The 24,552-nt window shown below is 41.7% G+C and overlaps 2 protein-coding genes across 4 annotated transcripts in view; both read right to left on the reverse strand.

Annotated features, from left to right (window-relative positions):
- The window catches only part of cita (citron rho-interacting serine/threonine kinase a), a 48,054-nt gene extending 31,184 nt beyond the window's left edge, over nucleotides 1-16,870 (reverse strand). For 2 of the 3 annotated variants that reach the window (XM_028971388.1, XM_028971387.1), the window contains exons 1-10: nucleotides 16,774-16,870; nucleotides 16,340-16,449; nucleotides 16,071-16,209; nucleotides 15,800-15,975; nucleotides 15,371-15,472; nucleotides 12,218-12,360; nucleotides 11,990-12,083; nucleotides 11,583-11,789; nucleotides 11,336-11,489; nucleotides 8,714-8,900 (exon numbers count right to left, since the gene is read on the reverse strand). In XM_028971388.1, the coding sequence (XP_028827221.1) occupies nucleotides 8,714-8,900; nucleotides 11,336-11,489; nucleotides 11,583-11,789; nucleotides 11,990-12,083; nucleotides 12,218-12,360; nucleotides 15,371-15,472; nucleotides 15,800-15,975; nucleotides 16,071-16,209; nucleotides 16,340-16,438 (1,301 nt within the window). In that variant the 5' untranslated portion in view covers nucleotides 16,439-16,449; nucleotides 16,774-16,870. Of the gene's footprint in view, nucleotides 1-8,713; nucleotides 8,901-11,335; nucleotides 11,490-11,582; nucleotides 11,790-11,989; nucleotides 12,084-12,217; nucleotides 12,361-15,370; nucleotides 15,473-15,799; nucleotides 15,976-16,070; nucleotides 16,210-16,339; nucleotides 16,450-16,773 lie in introns of those variants that run through there. The other variant, XM_028971386.1, reaches the window with a different exon arrangement.
- Nucleotides 16,871-18,785: 1,915 nt separating this feature from the next.
- rab35a (RAB35, member RAS oncogene family a) lies at nucleotides 18,786-24,448 on the reverse strand. Its single transcript, XM_028971024.1, has 6 exons — nucleotides 24,146-24,448; nucleotides 23,266-23,316; nucleotides 22,996-23,119; nucleotides 21,339-21,463; nucleotides 21,141-21,265; nucleotides 18,786-20,627 (listed from the first exon to the last, which is right to left on the reverse strand). The coding sequence occupies exons 1-6, from the start codon at nucleotides 24,195-24,197 to the stop codon at nucleotides 20,499-20,501; spliced, it is 606 nt and encodes a 201-aa protein (XP_028826857.1). The 5' UTR covers nucleotides 24,198-24,448; the 3' UTR covers nucleotides 18,786-20,498.
- Between the last annotated feature and the right edge of the window lie 104 nt (nucleotides 24,449-24,552).

Here is a 24,552-nt window from a genome sequence, read left to right on the forward strand (position 1 = left end):
GGGTTTACTCATGGTCCTGTCAAAGCAGGTGAGAGTCTCTGACCTTATAGATACAATGTCTGTCTGAAAATTACATAGTGAGTTGAAACATTCCCCTGTGATCACAGTGCACATATGCATTAAATTAGATACAAGATACTATAGCACACATATGTGAACATTTGGTGAGTAAGGCCACACCAGGCACTATCATCTTAACAGGGTGAATAGTAGGGCTGAAAATGTACAATTTTTGCTGAAATGTACATTTTCCAGGAATTATGGCAAAAAATGATAAAATTGTACATTTTAAAATTGTACAGTCCATTTTCAAATGATTTAATGATAATGGCATATTAATGCAACTACTGCCTTTCAACAATTAATAAACTTTAATTTCTAAAGAACATTTAACACTGGGACTGGAAGACATATTTAATATCCAAAATAAACCAAACAACAAAAAACAATAAATAAAATGGATTCTCAGTCTCTGTTTAACAAAAATATAAAATGAATATAAAACCAAACACAACAAAAAACAAAAAATTAAATGTATTTTATAACTAATTGCTAACTAACAAAAACCCTCATATGAATTAAATATATGTGCAGCCAAAAATCTGTGAAAAATGCTAAACAATACAGCTGTCTTTTGCCACTTTTGATTGCATGTGACATTTCAAAAGAAAACCCTAATTCTATTATGCACGGCTTTCACAAGCATTTGGAATATTTTTTTTTTGAAACATAGCATATAGCCGGAAGAATTGCTGCATTTAACATTTTGACGATTTATCGGCTGCAGCAATAAAAAAAAACAAAAAAAAACAACAATGTGTGTGTGTAGGCTCACAGACATACATGACTCAGTCTTGTTAAAAAGTTGTTAACGGTCTGAAACCAGCTTTAGGTTTCGGGAGACTTAATGTTGTTTAATTATCTCTGTTTCTCTCTGTCATTCTTCACATCTATATTAAATATTTTTCCATGGAATTTTTTTAAGGGTTTGTTTACAACCCCCCGTTCATTGCTTGTTTTTTGAAGAGCTGTTTAGGAGCCGAAAGATCCAGCTCTTCTTGGTGAACTGAGCGAAATGTGCCGGTTCGTTTAAAAGAGACAAAATTCCCCATTTGGTTGATATCAGGAAATATGAGGAAAATAAACAAATAAGCATGAAAATTAAAATGATCACAGCTGGAAAAATTGTCGACCTCATTCTAATTATCAATTAATTAATTAATTGATTTATTGTTTATAGATCGTAACAGGCCTAGCTGAATGACCTTTTTTAAATCGCAATTTATTTGAAAAATATTGTGATTGTGATTTCATTTGTAGCATAACCGCACATTGAAATATGAACTGTAACTAGCATACCACAAGTTGAGAGCGAGCTCCCTTACTTTAAAAAAAAAAAAAAGTGAAGTGATTGTCACATGTGATACACAGCAGCACAGCACACGATGCACACAGTGAAATTTGACCTCTGCATTTAACCCATCACCCTGAGTGAGCAGTGGGCAGCCATGACAGGCGCCCAGGGAGCAGTGTGTGGGGACGGTGCTTTGCTCGGTGGCACCTCAGTGGCACCTTGGCGGATCGGGATTCGAACAGACAACCTTCTGATTACAGGGCCACTTCCTTAACCGCTAGGCCACCACTGCATTTATGTGGCCGTGGCTTTCAGATTACACATCTGATTGTTGAGCATGACTATCACACAGGGACATCAGACATTCATCTCTTACCAGGAGAAATCACGCATTTTTTGGCCTTGAGCCCCGTGGCAAGTCGCTGACTTTTGAGAGGAGATGGAAACCTCGCAACGAGTGAACTGTGTTGTACTGTCTGAACTTGTTTACTCTGCTTACTCGCCCCCTCATTCAGCTACATTCGCCATTTTCCCCACCACACCATAGCTGCAACTACATCTCTTCTGCCACCAAATTGATATTGCTCAACAGGAACTGAGCAAATGTAAAATTTATATACTATTATTATAAATACTCAATATAATTTACAGCTCTTCATCCTCCAGAATTATCCAAAATAATGCATCAGACAAGCACTTATCCTCAAAAATGTGTAAGCGAGGGTAAACATTAACATAGAGCTGAATAGAACATTCAGGAAGATAACCACTTCTTAAATGTTAATGAAATTAATCAAATGTGTAACATCAATTAACAATTCTTTCTATTGTATTACATTCATTCATCCAATGTAATGTAACTGCTCCATACTGGGATGCAAGAATAAGCATGGACATAAAAAAAATAATTAGTTAAACTTTAGTTAGACTGTTTTAAGGTTTGATAGTGTCCATAATATTAAAACTCTAACATACAAAGTCTGGCGATTTGCAACTTGGACAGTGCCCCAGCAAAGTCCCTTGACTCAAACACGGAAGCCAAATACTACTCTGCTTTCTGTTTACATCACCTCAGCCACAAGACCACCCAATGCAAAAATAAATCTACAGCACCCAATTTGAATGATCTTCCAAAGATGAAATCTGTGGATCTCTGTGAGGATGCTCAGTGACTGGCTATCCCTGGGCAAGAACTAGATAAGTTTCAACAGGCATAGACATCTTATTTATTATGGAATTTCACACTGGCTTGACCTGGCATCCTCTAAGTGGGGAAGGTGTGGCATATCCAGCAAGGGGTAAAAAGGCTTAGCAATGCTGCAGGCGCTCCAGAACGACTACAAATGTTGATTGACCAACAGCCACAACTTTGTTTTAAATTTCTCCCCCCACAATAGTAATTTGATGTACCAACGATACCTAATCGTTTACAAAGTCCTGCCATTAAAAATGTGAGCTGGTGCTATGTAGGGGTGTGAAATGGAAAACCTGTCCTTGGCTCTGGTTTCTCTAAGCACATCACTTGAGTGGCTAAATTCCCTACAGTGCTCCCATGTTACATTGTTACGGTCTAACTTCTCAGACGTTTAGCAGCACCGGTGGGCCTAACAAAATGTGTGGGTATATTTCTTGTACAGTTCCCCTGAGAGATGATGATCGAACCTCTGAATGCTAACGCAATATCAAAGAGGATCAATGTAATGAGAACACATATGTCCACTGTACTTAAATGGTACTTTTGACATAGCACATTAATGAATTTACATTAAAAAAAACATGTTTATAATGAATAAAACAGTAAGACAGTAATGTCAAAACCTACAATAACTACATAACTAATGATCAAGCCTCAGTTAAAGGGGAAATTTTTCCAATGCCTCATCAAAAATATTACATTTACATTTATGTCACTTATCAGACACTCTTATCCAGAGCGACTTAAATGTAAAAATATAAGATATATCTGGCATTATTAGAAATGAAATGTTCCCACTGCCATAACACTATAAATGTCGCCTCAATACTAAACACAAATCTGTGTGAGTGAATGTCAATGTGACACTACACTGAAAATCAGCACTGAGATGCTGAGGTGCCAAATGGTATTTGTATCCAGCAATTCACACAGCACACAGACATCTAATAACCCGCAAACAAAAGAGGTAGAATGAAATTAAGAGCATTCCGGTAAAGTTCTGGTAATGAATGCTGGGATTTTAGACTGCAACAGGCCCCATAAATCACAGGGCCAGTCATTCTCACCCTGCCAGACAGATATTTTAGCTGCGAGAGAGTGAGTGAGGGAACTATCAAAGCAAGATTTGAAGCAATTTCAGAGTAATTTAAGAACACAGCCGGCACAACACATTCCCAGTAAAGTTACCATGCAGCTGTCTCTTCAACTCAGATGCTACCTCTACAGAGACACAGTCTGGGAACAGATGAATGAACTGGCACTGATGTAGGAGAGAATGAAGAGGGATCAATCACTTGCTGAATCATGTGTGTTATAAATACTCTCCCAGAAGCACCTCTGCCCACCATTGTTCCCCTTGCCTGTCTAATTCAGACTGTGGTCCTCCCACTCGAATCCAGACACGCTCTGTCATAGGGCTGTGCTCCAACACACGCCAGCACGCTCACGCAAGTGCCTTTGGTACTTAACACCACACTACTGTCTGGGTGCTACAGACAATGATGTACCAGTGCTTCGACAAACTGCCACTTCTCAAAGCAAACACATGTGTCCTTTATAGGCCCATAAGTGAATCTTAGCATTAGCCAATTAATTTGTAGCATTTTACTTATGATTTCTCAGAACACAGACAACCACACACATTTAAATAGGTGTTGTTATGGTCCTTAAGTAATAATAAAAAACAGCAAAGAAGGCTCAACAGAAGGAACATAGATCTAAAGAATAAGGTGGCCAGATCTACTCCAACAGCAGTGGCTTCAAGGAATACCGTGGACATAAAGGTGTGTATGTGGTCTGCAAAAACCTTTGGGTAGGTGATATGTGTGAAAAATAATATGAACATGAATACAGGACCCAAGGTTTCGCCCACAGAACATTGCCAGAGGCATTCCACAACCTTTACCAGGATGCCTTCTTCTCTTACTCTTAATCTCCTTCCCTGTTTAAACCTTCTTCCATTGCACAGTGTTCTACAACAAGGGTCAGCACAGGCACTCTGGTCTCCACTAAGCAGCCCAAGCCGTGTGTTCGGACACCCTTAGACTTTAACACATCATTAAGGGTTTCAGCACTTGTTGCAGTACCTCTTCTGTATGACTGTACCAGAAAGATCACCACATGCACAGTGGCAACTCAACCCTGTTGCCAGTTCACTGCATATCAAAAAAACTCCAGGAGACCAGCTGTATGGAGATGCTTTTTCAGTTGAACACCAGCATACCCATAACGTATTGCCAATATATTGCTATATTGATGTACCATCCCAAGTATTAAAAATGCATTGTTGCATTGTTCCCCTCAAATAACTTCTTTATTTACTCGTGGAAGCATAATAAAGTGATACTGAATCTAAACTGCTCTGAACTGAGGAAAATATCCCCATTTTATTCACTAAACCAAAAAGGGCACAGAAAGCAAAGCCTAGTACAAAAGCCCAATTACTCTCATCACCAGACTGCAGCATTTTCTTCCAGTTGGTTTTGGAGCACTGTTAATGCTTCCTGCTGGCTCTTGCCAAGACTGGGTTGAGAATTATTTGTTCTCCTCTTCCAATAGTGGCTTTCTTTAACCCTCTCAAAAACTCTACAGTGGAACTAGAGACAATGGCTACCACCTAAAGCAGCAACGACAAACTATTTTTAAGAACATATTCTAAGCCTGAAAGCAGGAAAGCTTTCACATACACAAACATATTGCCATTTTTAAGTATGAATCAGTGCAAATACTCACAGCCTCACACCCGAAATTAAAGCATGAATTGTAAAGCAGACGTAGCGCTCTCTTCAGCTAAGCAAAAGATATACCAATTACATGGGATGCCAGACTCCCCACTGCTAGAGTGTTACGTTCTATAACACCATGATCTGTTATAAAGAGGAGAACATGAAAATTAGTTTTGAAAAGGAAATCATGAGCCTAGAGTTGTCCCTGCAAACTGCAGACTTGCTGTTATCCTGACATTTAATTGGTAAATTGGTAAATTGGTAAATAAATACTGTTATAGAATTTGAGCCACCTTGCAGAAGCAGCATATATCTACCAGCATGTGAACAAGAAAAAAAAAGGGGTGTAATATTGGAGAATCAGTCGATTTTTAGACTTCATGGTGAAGAAAAGAATATTCCCAAGTATGTAAAATTGATTTTGGCGTGTCACTTTGAAATCAGAGATAAGACTATTTTTACCCTCACAGCAGAGTGCTGAGGCACATTTGGCTCCCAGTGAAAGTGATTAGTTGTCACATGTGACACACCACAGCACAGCACAACACCAAGTGCACAGAGTAAAATGTGGCCTCTGCATTGAACCCATCCCCCGAACGAGCGGTGTGTGGGGATGGTATTTTTCTCAGGGGCAGCTCAGTGGTTCGATATTCGAACCAGCAACATTACGAATGTGGGTCTGTTTCCTTACCCACAAGGCCAATCACTAATTGTGCATAAAGACAGGGGGGGGGGGGGGGGGGGGGGGGGGGGGGAGGAAGTGAAGTGATTGTCATTGTGATACACAGCACAGCATACGATGCACATAGCGAAATGTGTCCTCTGCCTTTAAGCCATCATTCTTAGTGAGCAGAGGATCAGAGTGTGGGGACGGTGCTTTGCTCAGTGGCACCTTGGTGGATTGGGATTCGAACTGGCAACCTTCTGATTATGGGGCCACTTCCTTAACGGCTAGGCATCCACTGCCCTGTACACATAAAAAATATATGTGCTGCACATGGATATTATGTTCCATGCTTAAGTACCTGACAAACAATCTCAAAAAGGAAGCTCAGTAAAACTAAAATTAATTGAAGGCAGCAGCACAATCATAAATGATGTAACATCTATAACATTATACTTCAGTTTTAAAAAAAAAACTTTTAAACAAGCAAAACAAAAACTTTTAGCTGCTGTGAAAATCCAGGCATATTGGTGCACAGGCAGTATTCTCACTGGAGACTACAGCTTCCATGCTCTCCTAAATCAGAAGAAATGCCAGTGACCACAAACCCATACATCTCATTCTTAGCACCTCAGAGACGAAGTGATCCCGATTCAGCTCCAGAGCTTATTTGTTTTACAGCAGTGGTTCTGAACGCAGCCCTGAGAGACACATTTCATTCCTGTTCCATCAACAAACATGACCGAACCAGTTAATGAGTGTCACACTACCTGGCCTAGGTGTGATCGAGTGGGCTCAGAGAGATTGGTGGGGGGACTAATTGCCACCAAATTCATACCATTGATTTACTCGTATTGAATCTGATCAAGGGGAAAGGATGCATGCAGGCTCATAGATGAAGGTATTTTTTTTAAAAGTACATTTCAGCAAGGCTTTTCACAACCCTTCATTCAATATTCTGTCACAATATTTTAACAGTATGTTGCACAGTTAGAAATATTGCACACAACATAATAGAAAGGACAAAATTTAGGTTTTGAACTGGGCCGACAATTTGATGCATGAACTGTACATGATGATGACATCTTATTTTTACATTGACCCATCCCAGTGCTTCTACATTCTCAATTCTCAGAGCACAGTCTCTCTGACATAAACAAACATTAGAATTCAATTATTTGTGAGGACCCAAGATCAAAACTCTTGACTTTTCTAAATCTACAGCTACACCTCATCTCAGGCAAATCTATTGGCTCTTTTATAATTTTACATGAAGGGACTTTTTTTTTTTTTGCTAATTGTTTACAGGTGGGGCTTGTTTGCTACGGTCACCAAAATCTGCATTACAATCTTTTAGAATGTTTTTTCGAAAACAAAGCTAATAAAAGAGGAGGATCCAATGGTGATGAATGACAGCTGTCACTCACCCTACTTGCACATTCTGGAGGACAGAAACCAACTCCAGTCAATACTTCCCTCTGTTCTCTATGCTCCTAATACCTCCAGTCCACAGGCGTGCCAGGACTCCCCTGTATAGGCATCTTGGGAATGCCACTGCTACCACAGGAAGCATGCACATTATCAGCACCTCAGTCGGGTGGACTAATGAATGTGACATTAACATGTGGTAAGTCTTAAACAGTATCCGGAAAATACAGCCCTAAATTATTATGTTTTGTAAAGAATCTTCTGTAAAGCAGTAAAATGTCCAAAGAATTTTGTCAAAACAATTTGTTGATCACACCTCATGTGCACATATCAACACGCATACCAGACATGTAGTATGTGCCCGTGTGAAAACAGCTCAGAAATAACATACCATAGCTGGTACTACCATTTTTCCACAAGCTATATCCTGTTGGATTACTGAATATTCCAGAGCTCAGCATCATCCTCACAATTAAACGTAAATTAGATCTGCCAAAGAAACGCAGAACGTGACAGAAATGAAATTAAAATAAATTGAGCGCGACATAAGGAGAAGGATGGAGAAAGAGAATGTGAGCGAAGGATGAATAAAAAGCAGAGGTTGGTTAGAGGAAGCCTCCCAGACATTACACACACTCATAGCACAAGCATACACACCCAGTAAAAAGCGGGCATCGACATAATATGCTCATGCACTTACGCGCCAACACACAGCGATACTGAATGCGCACGTGCACAATCAGGCGGGGGAGGGCGAGCCCGGCAGCTTCCCTGCTCACACACGGATAACACACTCACGAGAATATCAATCAGCTGTGGGAGCCCGACCACATCACGAGTGCAAGGACGCACACACAGACACACACACAGGCTCTTCGCAGCTGCTGTAGTCCTGCACGCACTCCTGCCCATTCACCTCCCATTCATCCAAGTCTAACTCCGAGTGTGTGTGTGTGTGTGTTGGATAAGACAGGGGCAGCAGAGTGACTGACGATGCATAATAATCCATCCCTCTGTCTGTAATGTGTGTGTGGGGGTGGTGGGGGAGGTGGTGTCTGTGGGAGCTCAATGCTGAGACTCCACTACCGAGGAGCTGGATCTGCGTGGATACAATGCTGTGATGCGTCACACACTCACAGAGACACACACACAGTGATCCACAGTGTTGCCCGGTGACTGTCGCCGTGGCGATGCACCCTCGTCCCTGTTGATGCTGCTGTTGCCGCTGCCACTGGTAACCCAGCCACATGTGATACTGCAGCTCCAGCAGGTATGTAAGCAAGTATATATGTGAATGAAAACGTGTGCTTATTTTATGTTTCTGCTGTGCTGGTGCAGGTACTTACTCAGATGTTGCCAGTGCGGTCAGTGCCCTGCTGAAGAACCAGCCTAGAAAGGGCAGGTCCAGGCCCAGGAAGCCCGATCGCGGGGGGTCTCGCTGGGCAGCCACCGGCCGGGGTGAGGGCTTCTCCGGCTCCTCAAAATTAGAGGTGTCATCCTCAGCTCGAAGAGTAGGGACAAAGGGTGGGAGTGCTTAGGAGAGGGGGGGGGAAAAAAACAGAATGAGAGAAAATAATTATCAGAGGACAAGGGGATGGGAAGATGCGATGAAAGGAAGACAGCGAGAGAAAGAGAGGGAAAAAGATGAACGGTGAACGAGGCACAAGATAAAAACAGAGGGAACAGAGGGGAGGGGGGCTAAGCTCTGAGGCTGTAGTGCGGTAACTTGCACTGTCTCTCTCTTTCCCCCTCCCATCGCTCTCTCCTTCGCTCTCTCTCCCTCACTGCAGCAGCTCCAGCTAATCAGCGTGAGTCACAGCCAAAACCCAGCTTTGTATCTGCACTCTCTCCTCTCTCCCTTACACACAAACACACACACACACACACACACACACACACACACACACACACACAGTAGTTTATGTGCTTTCCATAACAAAGAATTCATCACCGAGCAATGGACTCAAGCACGTCTCAAGCACTCACAAAATATTCATTGTTCTTTTAGCCTGTTCCTAAAAAAATTATTTATTTGCAGATCAATCAGCCTTATAACGAATGACAGAAGGACAAAAATGTGATGTCAGTGTGTACTATTTCTCCTTAGTTTATTTCAATACATCATTATTCCCATGGACACATGAGTGGACATTCAGATATTTTTTCTGTGGACTCAGACAGAGGCATGTTAGTGTAGATGGAGGAGGCATTATGCAGTGCGAGTTTGCTGGGTTTGTTCACAAACAATGCACCAAATAACAGTCTAATGGCCATATAATGTCTTTTTTCAAGGCACATAATAAAACAGAGCTGCCCTTCAGTCTCAAAGAGTGCCACACACAACATGGCCAAAATGGGCTCTGAGCTACATTCTCTGACAATAACAACCCCATTACATGACCTGGAAGGAGCCTAAACATTCTGAGGTCATTAATTGGAAAAAAAAAGAATACACACACTTCCCAATAGTTTTTGTTTTGGTTCAAAAACACCTCACTGGAATCACACTTTAGTCCCACAAAATTGGATATGACCAAGCAAATGTCAACTATGCAGCTCACACTGATGCACACTACAAAAAAGCTCCCTGCTCCTCCCTTCACATCCTTCTGCTCCTCCTCCATATGAGATGCTGGACTCAGTCCAAACATGGGGAATCTCATTATCTCACAATAGGCCATTGCAGAGAGCAACTGTGAAGGTGTGTCTATGTTGGGTACATCCAGCACTATTATAGTGTCAAGCATTTGCAGTCTGTGCACATTGCTTAATGATTTATTTGCCTGTGCATGAAATGCATACAATTGCAGAAATCTCTCTCTTTTTTTTTTTATTAAGAATGTTATGATTCACAAAATATAACAGTGTGTAACACACGGAGGCTGAATTTGCTGCATGTGTACATCTACATATGGAACATGCACAGTACAGCCTGCTTCACAGTAATGTCAAAATGCAGGCCATTAGATTTCAATTTATTAGATTTCATTAAACATCAGAGGGGATCTCATGAGAGCAGCCAACAGAGCACCTGCATGTCACATAATAGGCACTAAATCCCCAGAAATCCTCACCCCCCCAGGCCAGACAACGGGGAGGGCATGTCAGCTCTGTGTGTGTGTGTGTGTGTGTGTGTGTGTGTGTAAGCACATGTGTAAATAACACAAGTGTGTCACTAAGGGCTGTGGATCATGCTGTGTGTACATACAAGATTTTTGTCTGCTTGTATTATGCTGTGTTTAGTTCTGCCAGTAGAATATTGGGGGGAAATAAGAGATGCACTCAGCCTTATGTGCTCGGGGCTTAATAGCTTAATTCAGAGGCCCAGCCTTTAACTTGACGCTATTACGATCTGCAGAGCAATCTGGTATCTGATAAACAAATACACTGTGGCTCTGCAGACCATTAAACAGTAAAGCCAACAATTATTCACTGACTTACTTCACACACCTTGGAACATAACAAAACAGAATGCCCAAAACAAGTCATGTAATTCACTCAAACAATCCAAGGACACAAACACTGAATTATTGGGGCTAATTACGTTTTACCTTTAGAAGCAGAATTTTCATTAGGTAAATTATTACTTGTCTAAACGTTTTATTCATTTGCCCCCCGAAACTGTAAAATAAATCCAAGCCATTTGTATAAATTGTAATGCAATCATGCATTCTTATATTTTTTCCTTCATAAAATAAGCTGAAAATGAAACTGGCCAAAACTTTATTTAATCTTATTTATTAAATCTTATTTAATCTTTGACATAATACATATTTTATACATATGTAATACATTTACATATTTGGAATGATTCAAACAAAAGAAATTACACCTGGCACACATTGGAGTTAAAATGTTCAAATATCAGTTAAATATCACAGCTTTAACTAATTTTGACAACCTAATAGTGAATACAGCTATAGTGAATAAAGAGCTGATTATGTCAAACGCCTTTCATTATTTCCTACCTTGTCTGAGGCTGTTCCAGTCCACTGTAGTGAAAAAGGGGTGGCAGCACAGCCCTTCATAACCAATCCGATCCCTCACTCCACAAAGCAGGCTCTGTACCAGGTCCACAAACTGCCTACTAACTTTTGCCTCATTTGGGAACTTCAAATAATGCTGAAAAATGAGTAAAAAGTTAAAGTGTGCATTATGAATGAGATTCCTGATGAGTCCATACCTATACTAAATATGCTTAGAAATTTGGCTAACCTGAAAGTTCATAATGTTGTGGATGGTTTTTGTGGGGGTGCCATCTGCAAAAGGAGACTTCATGTATAGCATTTCGTAAGCAATGACCCCCAGAGACCACCAGTCACATTCTGGCCCATAGCTCGATTGGCCTCCACTGTTCACGGCTGCCAGGACCTCAGGAGCGAGGAAGTCCTGAGTACCCACAGGAAGTCTACTGGCACCAACCTACCAGAGGAAAGTACAGAGTTTGTAGAGTACCAGTGAGAGCATTCAAATAAATCACCATCTATTATTTTTTTTTATATGTAACTCCAAATGATTAATTAAGAACATATTCCCATCCTTACCACACCGACTGAATACAATCTATTTTAAATGTTCATCATAAGAACTATATCCTGTTCATTCAGAGAAATACTGATTACTGTTTTATTTGTAGAGAGTTTGGCTGCAGAGCCAAAGTCTGCCAACTTGATGTGTCCTGTGCGGTCAATGAGCACATTCTCTGGTTTGACATCTCTGCAAGGATTCAAAACAAAACAGGAAAGAAGACGAGGAAAGAATTGGTTTTAAACTAGTATCACACAAAAAAAAAAAGATTTTAGCGTTATCTGAATGCACCTTGAACTCAAGGTGCAGAATTGGGATCTCACCTGTGGACATATCCCATCTGATGCACCGTCTGAATGGCCTGCACCAGCTCTGCTAGGTAGAACTGTGCCATGGACTCATCAAACTGCTCCTCATATCTGTTCATCAGGCCCATGAGGTCCCCACCTGGCAGGTACTCCATCACCTCAAAGTAGTGAGAGACAGCAGGTCACAACTATCAGGCAATTACCCAGACAAGTCTTGCAGGACATTAATCCTAATTATACTCTATCCAATTATACAGTCTGAATGAGTGAACTCAAATATTCTGCTAGGAGCAAAATGAAAACCTATTTACTGACACCAGCACAATTCATCTCACCGTGCTTGGAGCTCATAGCAAGAATTAAAAAATTATGTGTTTGTGTCAGCAACTGAAGACTGCCCAAATGAGATTTACTCATGTTCCCGGGATGGAAGAAAATAATAAAGAGATCTTTTGTGCATGTTACTTTAACAGTGCCTATTAACTTCTCTTTTACACTGGAACTATCATAATTGAAGGTGATTGTGATACACTGCAAGCACACAATGCACACAACAAAATGTGCCCTCTGCATTTAACTAATCACCCTTAGTGAACAGTTGGCAGCCATGAAAGTCACACAGGGATCAGTGTAGGGGGACGGTACCATGCTTAAGGGGACCTCAGTGGTACCTTGGCTGTTCAGGATTTGAACCCGCAACACTTTAGTTACGAGTTCCTTACCTGCTAGGTCACCACTGCCCCAAGGTGAGGGCAATTCACAACCTTTATTCAAAACAAAGTTTCAAACAAAGAAACAAAGATTGTAAGTGAAATTAATTCACAAAAGGTAAACTTTTTCTTTAGATTTGAACAAATTGCTCCTCCCAGGGGATGTTGCAGAACAACAGAGACTCTGCACACTTTGTTAAGAGATAATTACAGAAGATGCATGTAAATTGTTTTTGTCTACCTTAGACATGCCCATTCATAAACCCAGCATGTTAATAGTATCCCTACAACAGCATATGCACTAAAACTGATATGACACTGTTCTGATGGGTCCATTAAATACTCCTAATTATCTCTAATCTCAATCATTAATGTCAGGACAATCAGATGATTGCTTGAGTCTATTCAGCCTGAGAATAGAATTAGGATAAGGTAATTAACCTAATCTACATCTTGTGCTATGCCTAGAGTGAAGAGGAAATGTTGGTAGTCAAATCTTAATGGAAATCCAATAAAATCTCTTTGAGAAAAAAAAAATCTATTTACAGGTGAGGTTCCAGAATGCAAATTGAATAATCTGAATATGTATAAAATGATTTAGAGTTTATAAAAACTATTCATGTGCGAAGAACATTCTATAGAGAAATGGCTAAATCCAATAAAGGCTTGTTGTGGCCAAAGAGCTCTATTAAAACTTTCTTTAGCTACACACAGCAGAGGATCAACAACACAAATCCGATCAATCAATTTTTTAAATAAATTAATACATAAGTTCAGTAACACACTAAATATGCTAATCCGCGAACAAGCCATTTTGACAGAGAGACCAACATTCGAACACCAATCGAAGTTGGTATGCATTATTCACGTCTTGCACTGCCTTATGAATAACATAAACAGGTCAGCACACTCTTATTTCCTCTGGATTTTCCTCTCAAGATATCTATCACATACATTGTCTGACAGCAGTCTAGGCTTGCCTTGTGTTGCGTGATGCCTGGTTGGACTGCTAGAAGACAAAATAATTCGAATGAATCATCTAGCTTTACAACTCGCTTTGGAAAGAAGTGTAGTACCTAGCTGCGAAAGATCTGAGAAGAATCTCCATTAAAGTTTTGTTTTTTTCAAACCAGAATTTCATTTAGCCTACCAGGGTGCCCTTGAACTAGCAACTCCACAACAACATAACACAACAGCAAGTACTATTTTTTTGGTTTGTTCACAAGCAAGACACGTTTTCACTCCCAGCTTCTCTGTATACATCTGTAGCCGCAGAGGCACTGTAGGTGCTGCTGTGGACACAGAGACCATGAATGGGAGTGTGAGAAGCACCAGAGCATAAACGGCAACATTCTAGCCACGTTACCTAGCAACAAGGTACAGAGGGTCTTTGGAGCCCTGCACACGGGCAAAGACGGATTAAGAGTATTTTTTGCTCGGCTGTCGGGAGTGGAAGCCAGGGGGATGGTGGGGAGGCATGAGAAAATCATTTCTTCCCAATTTGTGATGTGGGAGAGCACCCTCTGGGAATGCTCCGGCAGCAGATCTCGCTGTGCATGTGGCAGGGACCCAGTCACAGCCGTGGGTAACAATAAAGATCAGAGAGTTCTGATGCGGAATTCCCAGGAATAACCCTGTGTGCCATCCACACTGGGCGGAGTCCTACAGAAACAAGAAAACATCCTCCCACACAAATGCCCACACATTCTCTGATTGTGAGGTATTCATTACATAGGCTGTGTGGGTTCATTAAATAAACAGCTATTTCCTAAACCCTTTTTGGTAAAGATAAACTGCTGAAATTTAATTAAATCATTCAAAATGAAATACATGGTAATAAAGGGAAACGACGAATAAACAATGGCTGTCTCTGTTGCTGTCTCAAGACGCAGTCTGCAGTGTCTCCTCCAACTGACAGAAAGCTTTTCCTCAAAAGCTTCCTTTATGACGTACTGCATTCTGGCAGACATGTTTGTAAACAGGTGAGCTATAAAGATACCATACTGCAGCTGCGACCATGCGCTCTCCTTCTCGTGTTTTAAGGCTACATCTAACATACACCACTGATGAAGAATAAATTCTGCTCAGAGCATATTAGAAATTGTGTCATCTTTTATAGCAGCAATTTTAATGGATTTATTAATGTTCAACATTATATTTGGTGAGATTTAAAGCAAGTGTGAATCCATTTATACGGCAGCGCAGGCATTCTGTAACCGATACTGAATTAAGAGCGCCCCCTGCTGGACAGCTTTAAAAAAAAAAAAACAAAAAAAAAAAAACAGTTCACTGTTCTCTACTGTAAACAGAATACTGAAAAATGCAATACGACAGGAAAGATGCACAACTAATGACAGCTGATCAAATTGTATTTCAGTTTAATTTTCAACTGCAAAAGCACTGGACAAATTCAATCTATCAAGGCATAGAGGAATGAATGTAAAAAAGATAACCTTACCAGGTAAACGTTGTCTTTATCCTGGAAAGCATGCTGAAGCTGCGGAATCCAAGGGCTGTTGTTCATGGTTAAGACTGCCCTCTCTTCGTTGTAGTAGGCCACCTGGAAGTAAATATGTTGTGTGAAAAAAATGGGCAGTGGTGGCCTAGCGGGTAAGGAGGCGGACCCACAATCGGAAGGTTGCTGATTCAAATCCTACACAGGGTGTTAAAAAACATTTTGTTGTGTGCACCGTGTGCTGTGCTTGCTGTGCCTCACATTGACAATAACTTCACTTTCACTTAATAATGTTAAAGAATCAACTTAATAAGAAAGTCTAGCTAAGCAAGTCTAAAGAAGACTATCTGTTTAAAAAGTGATAGAAGACTCAAGAATGCATTGAATATTGAAATATTCAAAATTTGTGAGATGCAAAGTCATGTTACTTACGTTTTCCTGCATGCGCAAGAAGGCTTTATCCATCACCTTCATGGCATACACGTCACCTGTGGCTTTTTCCCGGACAACCTGCACATCAGCAAAATGTCCTCGACCCACCAAACCACGGACCTCAAAATCTCGAGGACCTGGCTGCAGCTCGTGCAGCTCTGCAACAACATCTGTGACTGCAGATTAAAAACACACACACACACACAATTGCAAACATCATACTTGCAGTAGAAATGCAGAGAAATTAACTAAGTCAAAGTCAAATGCTTACATTTGTTGACAAAGTTGGCCACGTGTTTGATCTTCATGAGCTCAGGAGATCTACATTCCTGGTAGAGCAGGAGCAAAGCCTCCAAGAGCCCCTCCCGTGTCAAAGCTCCGCCTGAATGTGCCTGTACACTGGTTTTTCCCTGGAGGCAAGAGATGAAAGCAGACAACATGTCTATTGAATTTACTTAAAAAACGAGTGCAAGGGATACATATCAGTAACAAATTGTAACAAAATAGTTTTTAATTGTTCCTGTATTGTTTGGTATTAACCTGTAGGAGCTGGTTTAGCCGCGAGCAGCGGCTGGTGACGGGATCCATCGCAGCCAGGTCTTTAACGCTGCCATTTCCTCCGTATTTAAACTTCAGCATTTCTTTAAAAACTGGAGAAGAAAAAAAACCCCAAACAAACAGAAATATTTCAGTGTCAATATGTACTCTCGCTGAATATGCCCGGTTCACACGTTGTATGTATTTGTAAGATGCGTAGACACGCACTTCCCCTAGAGTAAGAACTTGAAGATGTTAACAATAAAATAAAAGTACCACTAGGAGCGACTGTTCTCTCGTGAATAGCAGTTAGCTTAGCTTACCCAATTTTAGTAAAACGGGCTGCCAGGCGGCCCAAGCATATCTTTCAGCAGTTTATGCATTCTATAAAACCAGCAGCGACCTTTTAAAGACGTTTTACGAGAAATACCACTTACCAAAAGCTGTTTAATCCACTAAACGGTTAAAAAAAAGAATAGCCCAATAACAAAAACATTGCTGTCAGTGGAAAAAGTAACAGCGCTTCCGCTTCACTTTCAAATTTTGCGCGCTCTCTCTCTCATCTGATTGGCTCAACCGAGGGATCACGTCACATCTACGTCACAGGTCCATGCGTTTGTGGAAAAAAAGAATAAATTAAAAAAAACGTTCACGTTTTAATAAGTAGAAAAAAATTTAAATGCAAACTACAAACCATTCAATAAATGGCTGTAAAATTAAACCATTATCAGATTTTTTTAAAACATGATTCTATTGTTAGCGTTACTTTTGATGATAACATTACATGTATTACAATGTTTATTATTATTACCTATTTGCTGAAAAAATGGGACATGTTAGTAATGAAATACAAAACTATTATTTTTCTAAAATGTTTGGCAACATACAGAAACATCCGAGAATATTATGATGTCAAACTTTCCTTTAATCTCTGCTCAGTGCATGGTGCGAGTAGGCTACTGAGCACACAGAATACACCTGAAATAATGAAGCTCTTAACAATAATCCAAAGGTCAAACTGGAAGAAGGCACATGTGCAATAATAATCCCGTCCTTTCATTTCCTGGTGCCGGAAATGGTCAGTGAGAGGTCAGTTCTTACTTCCTGTCCAACAATGCTCGGTATGTTAGGGGTTGCGCTCCAGTGTAATCGTGTTTTGGGTGAACCGCCCTTTCCCATTCTGTTTTCTTCCATCATTTTTTAAAGATTATGTGATTGAGAAAAACTGCTCTGTAAGAACATACTGTGACAACAAACACCATTTCAGAGATAAAATGGCCTAAACAGCCCAAGGAACATGTAACAAATTGAAGGAAGATCACAGCAAAGGTTATGTGAAACTGATCTGTCAGAGGCGGTTATCTCTGCCAGATTTGGATCTCTCAGCAGACACGGATATACTGGCAAAATCCCTCTGTGAAGAAAGGGATTCTCGCCAAGTCTGTCATTACTACAGCTGAGAATGGGAGAGGGTTCAGTTCATGGGTAAGCGATTCAAAAATGTCATGAGTGAAGTAAACTCTCACAAAAAAAAGAAACAGCAGGAAGAACAAGATAACACACAATATTACGTGATTTATTCAATACCTGCCTTGTATAAACCACAGATGGTACAGTCACAGTTACTAACCCAATGGAGACAGGAAACCTCTATGTTAGTAAACATTTTACATTTGGAATTTTATTTCATATATAAAAATACTTAAAATCCATTTTAAGTGAAAGTGAAGTGATTGTCGGTGCACACAATGAAATGTGATTTCTGCTTTTAACCATCACCCTTGGTGCGCAGTGGGCAGCCATGAAAGGCGCCCGGGGAGCAGAGTGTGGGGACGGGATTCGAACTGCCAACCTTCTGAATACAGGACCGCTTCCTTACTTGCTAGGGCATCACTGCCCTTTTTACAAAAATTTTCTCAAAAATGGGTGACGTGTCAACTTATTTAGCTGTCAACTCAATCACCTCTGTCAGCAAAATATCTTGAATATTGTATACAGAAAACGGTTCAAAGCTTGAACGTTGGCTTTGCCTGACCAATTATTAATTCTTGATGAATATGATCTAGTGGCTTGTTGTTAATTGATAGCGACAGATGGGAGGCACAGCAGAACAGGCCCAGGGTCACGACAACAGAAGGAGGGACAAATGAGGACAGCTGGAGATTAAAAAAGGGAATGATTAATACATCACAGTAACACAGAGTGCGGGAACAAATTATTGCACAAATAACTGAAAATGACAGGCTAATACCTAAATGTATTTTATAGTAACAAAAGCATCTCTGACTATCACACCAAACAGGCCAAAAAATACTTTAAAACCTTTTGTCATAAAAATAAACGAAAGGCAAAGATGGATAATGTTGTGCTGAGGCGCCACCAAGTGGTCATAAAACAACAGCGCATCATACTAGATGGAATTGTCAGTTAAACACAGTCATGCATTAGGTTATCTTAATATGTTTATTATTGGTTAGACTCATGATGGGGCAAACAATGAATGAGTGGCAACATTTTCAGCTTTCCAGTGTGCACCAGACCAGAACATATACACATATATAAACACACACACAGATGCATATACTGGTGTCTATATACAGACATGCGTGTTTTTATATGTGTCATTTGCATATGCATGTGCACATTGTGTGAATTACTATTGATATGCACACAAATAAAAACACATGATCTCAGATCTTTTGTATACTTAATCTTAAGACTTCCATCCTATCTGCTCTCAGGAAGAAAAAAAACTTTAAAGTGTGGCTCTGACCACTGAACACCATAAAATGTCCCAACACTGAAGTCCATACTGTTCAATGAATTATCCTTTGAAATGCATGGAAAAGATCTTATTTTCCTAGAAGATATGCAATTAAAGTTCACACTTCATTGCCAGTCTGAATCTGGAGTGACTATATTTCACTTGTTTATATTTTAGTAATGAAATATGAAATCTCCAGCATTTCTCCAGCAGCCAAAACATGACAAATGCTCCAGGACCCTGATGAAAGGTTATATACGTGGGAGGGGAGATAAAATTAGTCCACTTGCTGGGGAATTCTACTATCATGTAAATTTGTTCTTGATAAGTGCTGGGCTACGGGAGACCGTGGCTTCATCTCGAACCTGTTGAAGAAGTACTGGGCTTCGGTCTCACCAACATTGCCACTGTGGTGAGCAGAAGTAATGAATTACCACTATAGCAATAACCACTTACAGAACCATGGCTCTGGTACTTTGCCAGTACTCTTGTGTGCAATGCATTGCTAGAACACTGGTCCAGTTGTCTTTTGCTGCAGCAAGTCCTACACTACTTTCACAGGTCCAATTCTGTGGCATCAATCTGAGACACCGTAACACTCATCTCTAAGCAAGTTGTTCTACAGTGGTTCTACAGTTTGTTAGTTTACAAAGAAAATACAAATTTCCAAAAAAAAAAAAATCCCCACACACAAAGGCATAAGTTCTCTCTCTGCTGAGAGATTGGCAGAGGGAGGGATGTATGATTGGTCCATGATGGACAAAAAATCACAACTTTTTAAAAATCACAAATAAAGAAAAAGATACAATGGCAACGTTATTCTACTCAAACTGTAGGCTCAGGGTTAACAGTAGAACACTGGTGATCGCGCGGCAGTTCTGTTAAGTCTGTTTCACTGATGTGAGATCAGATCACTCTGTCAGGCCATGCTCGTCCTCAGAATGACTGACAAGGCGTCGTAAGCACTGAGATTAGAAAACTGAAAAACAGAAACTTAGGAAACCATACATTTTGGCTGATGTCCTCTGCTTCCAGCTTCATGAGGGTTTTAAGAGAGGATGAGGGATGATGTGAAACAAAATATTTTTCATGTCCATAAAAATCTGAATTTGGTGGCGTCAGAGGTCTCCTTGTTGCCTTCCGTAAAAGGAAAGAGTAGCACCACTCCAATCCATTCTCATAAAAAAAAAACTGTACAGCTGAGTCTATACATGTCCTTTAGACCCCCAAGTCCAAAAGGGCTTAATTCTCTTTATTATAATATTTAATCTGTATATAGAGCGCTCTGTAATCTTTAACTGGTTGAAGTCCTCTGGGTGTTGGCATTGGGTCTCTCAGTCTCTTGATTTTGTTCTTGTTGTTTATATTGTTTGTAATTTTGTAAAGGTGTCCATTCCGTTAGCAGCACTTTTTCTTGCGTTTACTGTTCTTGCTCAGTTTGACCACATCACCTTGCTGCTGCTGCTGTTGTTTAGCGACTGACTCTTTCCTAGCCTTCAGCACCAGCTCTGTGATGCAGTTGAACATCTGTGGACCAAGCAGATAGAGACAATGGCATAAAAGAAAAATGAATCAATTTAAAAACCCACATCTCTGACAATCTGAAAATGAACTCCTCAGAATAGTCTGACAAATTTATCAGTGTTCCTCGGTATATGATGGTTGCCGAAGAAGGCTTAAGCTGTGTCACGGGCAGATATTATGAATTACTGTATTGGCAATATATTGCAATTGACACAATCGGGATGAACTCAGGAGCCACTTTAAACTGGGTAAGATGAAGACAATCCCAAAACATGTGATTCACAAAAGATCATGACCCTGTTCAGTCGAGCTGGCCTGCCCCATCGGACACTAAACCAGCAAGATCAACGGGTGAGAAGCTTATCTCTTAACCTGGCAGCGTCTCCTCAGTCATTTGGTTCTGCAACGTCTGACACCTAACACTGTTCCTTTTTTTCATTAATAAATACAATCCGTCATTTCTTCACAAGACCTCTGTGGAAAGGAAAGGGGAGGGGGGAGAAGAAAACCACTCACATCCTCTACGTTGACGTTCTCCTTGGCACTTGTCTCAAAAAGACGGATGTCCATCTGCTCAGCAAACTTCTGTGCATCACCGGTCTCCACCACTTTAGAGTTGGGGTCGTCGTTCTTATTACCCACTGAAGGAGACGGGAAGCTTTTAGAAACATGTGGACTTGACAAAGCATTAATGGAGTGCTGCAGAGAACCTACCAAGTATTCGACAAACGTCATCACAGTTTTGGTTGATTTCATGGAGCCATCGTTTGACGTTGACAAACGACTCTGCGCTCGTGACGTCATAGACCACAATCACCCCATGTGTCCCCCTATAATACCTGCAGAAGGGAAACAGAAAACCATGCTGACCAGCAGACCCAACCAAACTCTTTCAGCAATACACAATATAAAAAAAACTGGAGCTAAATTTTGGACCACATGGACAGGATACTGTAACTGAGATGTACTTAAAATAAACATTTTATGAAGTTGCTAATTTAGTTCCACTGCCAAAGCTTGATCCAACTGGCCACTGAACTCAGCACAGAAAAGCTGCTAGTGAGAGGAAGCAAACGGGGGGTGTTGGCGGCAGACAGGCACAAAACCACATAAGTTCCTGTGAAACACTCTGACTGATCTCTTAGACAGGAAGCTGTTGTCTGAGGTGACCTGAAACACCTTCTGGCAAGTTTTCTACTTTGTCAACCGCTTTATATGGTAAAGGGCCAGCGAGGACCCGCATTTCAACTCGGAACTGCTGACCTGCAGCATACAGGAGATGGCATGCATTCCAGGTACGTGCATTGACTCTGACCGTGACCCACAACAATTCCTGCTCAGGCTAAAGCCTGTTTCCCCCTCCATACCTCTCACACAGTGGTCTGCAAAAGAAATCGGCCCGGGCTGAAATTCACTTACTCTAATGAGATGCCACACCACATTTCTACAGCATACCATCAGCACGCATCAACAACACCAGGCTCTGTTAGACTGTTAGACGTCCACTGCCGCAGCTTAACCATGCTACTGATGCAGCAGTTTCAGCATGAACGCTGGCTGCTGAGCGAGGATGCTCGTGCTGGTGTCCATGCCAGGGCAGTCAGTGTGTCTAGGACAGGCTCAGACTGAATCGGAATTACTCAAAAGCGTGAACAATAAACACATTTGCCATCTACTCCAGAATGGTTTCAAACCATATTTTCCAGTTCCATAGTGAAGAGCAGCTCGCAGTTCCGACAGTTCCAACACGAGTTCTGAATATTAAATGGAATTTGTCACACGCCCTTATCCAGAGAGACTTACAATCTTTATATACAGGGACAATCCCCCTGGAGACACTCAGGTTTAAGTGTCTTGCTCAGGGACATGATGGTAGGGACCTGTGACTTTGTGGTCATCGATGAGTGTGTTACAACCCAGATTATTGTCTGATGATTAAGGGTGTTTGAATGATCTCATAATCGATGCATCGCAGTTGCTTCATGGTTGTTTGGCAGTGGCATAGCAAGGCTAGTTAAAAAGTAGTGACTGTGGCTGCCTAATATGAGTACAGCGACGCTCTTCCACACGGACATTCGAACACTTGTGCTGAACGCCTGTGTGGACACCGATTTGCAGCGTTCAGTCCACGGTCACCTGACACCCCTAGAAGGTCAGAAAAACATCCGGTTCAGAATGTCTATGTGGACGAGGCCTTAACTCTCATCTCACTGAAGTAATTGAAAACATAATATGAAGTAATGTGGAAAAATTATTGGGATGCATCGTATTCAAATCGTGAGATGACTATTAAATGTGAACTGGCAAATCACACACAGTAACACATACAGCTCGTAGGGCTCTCACTGTATGTCACCGTGCTGGTACTCACGTAGACGTGATGGTGCGAAATCGCTCCTGTCCCGCCGTATCCCATATCTGTAACTTCACTTTCTCCCCATTTATCTCCACAGTACGGATCTTGAAGTCCACACCTATAGTGGTTATGTAGCTCCCTGGACAAAATGCACAGAAAATCAATCCAGCACAGCAGCTGACTGGATGAACAGTGTAGGCACCATCCATACCTTCAGATGTACCATAAGGTACCAACTACTTCCACGCTGCAAGACACGAACTTCAGAGTTGAAACGCACCCTACCTGAGAATGTGTTGTCCGCGAATCTCAGCAGCAGGCTGCTTTTGCCGACACCTGGAGAAGAGGAACATTTACATTTTCAGCATTTATCAGATGCCCTCATCCAGAGCGACTTACAGTCAGTAGTTACAGGGACAGTCCCCCCTGGAGCAACTTAGGGTTAAGTGTCTTGCTCAGGGACACAATGGTAGTAAGTGGGGTTTGAACATGGGTCGTCTGGTCCATAGGCGAGTGTGTTACCCACTAAGATACTACCACCCACCAGCGAGGATGAGGCGAGGGCCTGGAAGCATCACGGGCAGGTGCAACGCGAGAGCAGAGGCATGCAAGCAAAAACACGGGACACAATGATCGGGGTCCACGCCCAGACAATACCCACAGAAAAAAAAAAAGCGCGTCACGTCAGAGCATTCGGGAACGTCAACGCGACAGCGGAGCCGCTGCGTGAAACGAGCGGGGCGGTTTGGCCACTTTTACGTGGAAACTGCACGCAAAACAAGACACCGGTCGGCTCCCGAGTTCGGACCTGGACAACCGGCTAACCGGTTAGCTCGTCTGCGGCCAACTCCACTCGGGTCGCGTAAAATGCTAGGGCGACCCTGGGGAAAGGGCTCGGCGAAATTCGAACTCCGGTAAAAGGCTCCGTGAGACCTCGGAGAACTGCTAACCTGCTAGATAGCAGGAAACTAACTAGCGAGTAGGATTTTTTTTTTTAAATACAATTTGACTAAACACAATGTTACTAGCTATTAAACCGGCTAGTTCAAACCAGCAAATTAAAAGGAGCTTCGGCGGAACAAGCACACGACGAGAGCGCGAATTTCCGCGCGGCTGCGAGCACCGGAGGCCCGCTTCCCGTCGCGAATCCTCGGCCTTTCCTCACCGCTGTCGCCGATGATGAGCAACTTGAAGAGGTAATCGTAGTCTCTGGCCATGGCGGCGCTCGGTCGGTGTCCCGGATAACGTTGAGCAGTCCAGGGACGCGCTTAGCTTCGCCTCCCCCGGCTGAGGGGCAGCTGGAACTAATTTTTTTTTTTTCTTCCGGAATATCTCTGCCCTTGGCCGGCGGCTATTTTACAAGCGTGTGGCGGCGTATGAGCGGATCACACCCATTTACAGCGCAGATTACGGATCCGGCGATCAGAGGCTCCGGCTGGGTAGCGACATCCGAGAACCCGCCCACCGAAGCCACGGACCGACCGCGCATGCGCACAAAATGCAGATCGAAACAGCAGGGAAGCACACGCTAGAGATCAGTAACATTATTTGCTTAGTCCAACATAAGTAAAG

This window comes from Denticeps clupeoides, chromosome 3 (genome assembly GCF_900700375.1).
Source record: "Denticeps clupeoides chromosome 3, fDenClu1.1, whole genome shotgun sequence".
Classification (NCBI taxonomy): Eukaryota; Metazoa; Chordata; class Actinopteri; order Clupeiformes; family Denticipitidae; genus Denticeps; species Denticeps clupeoides.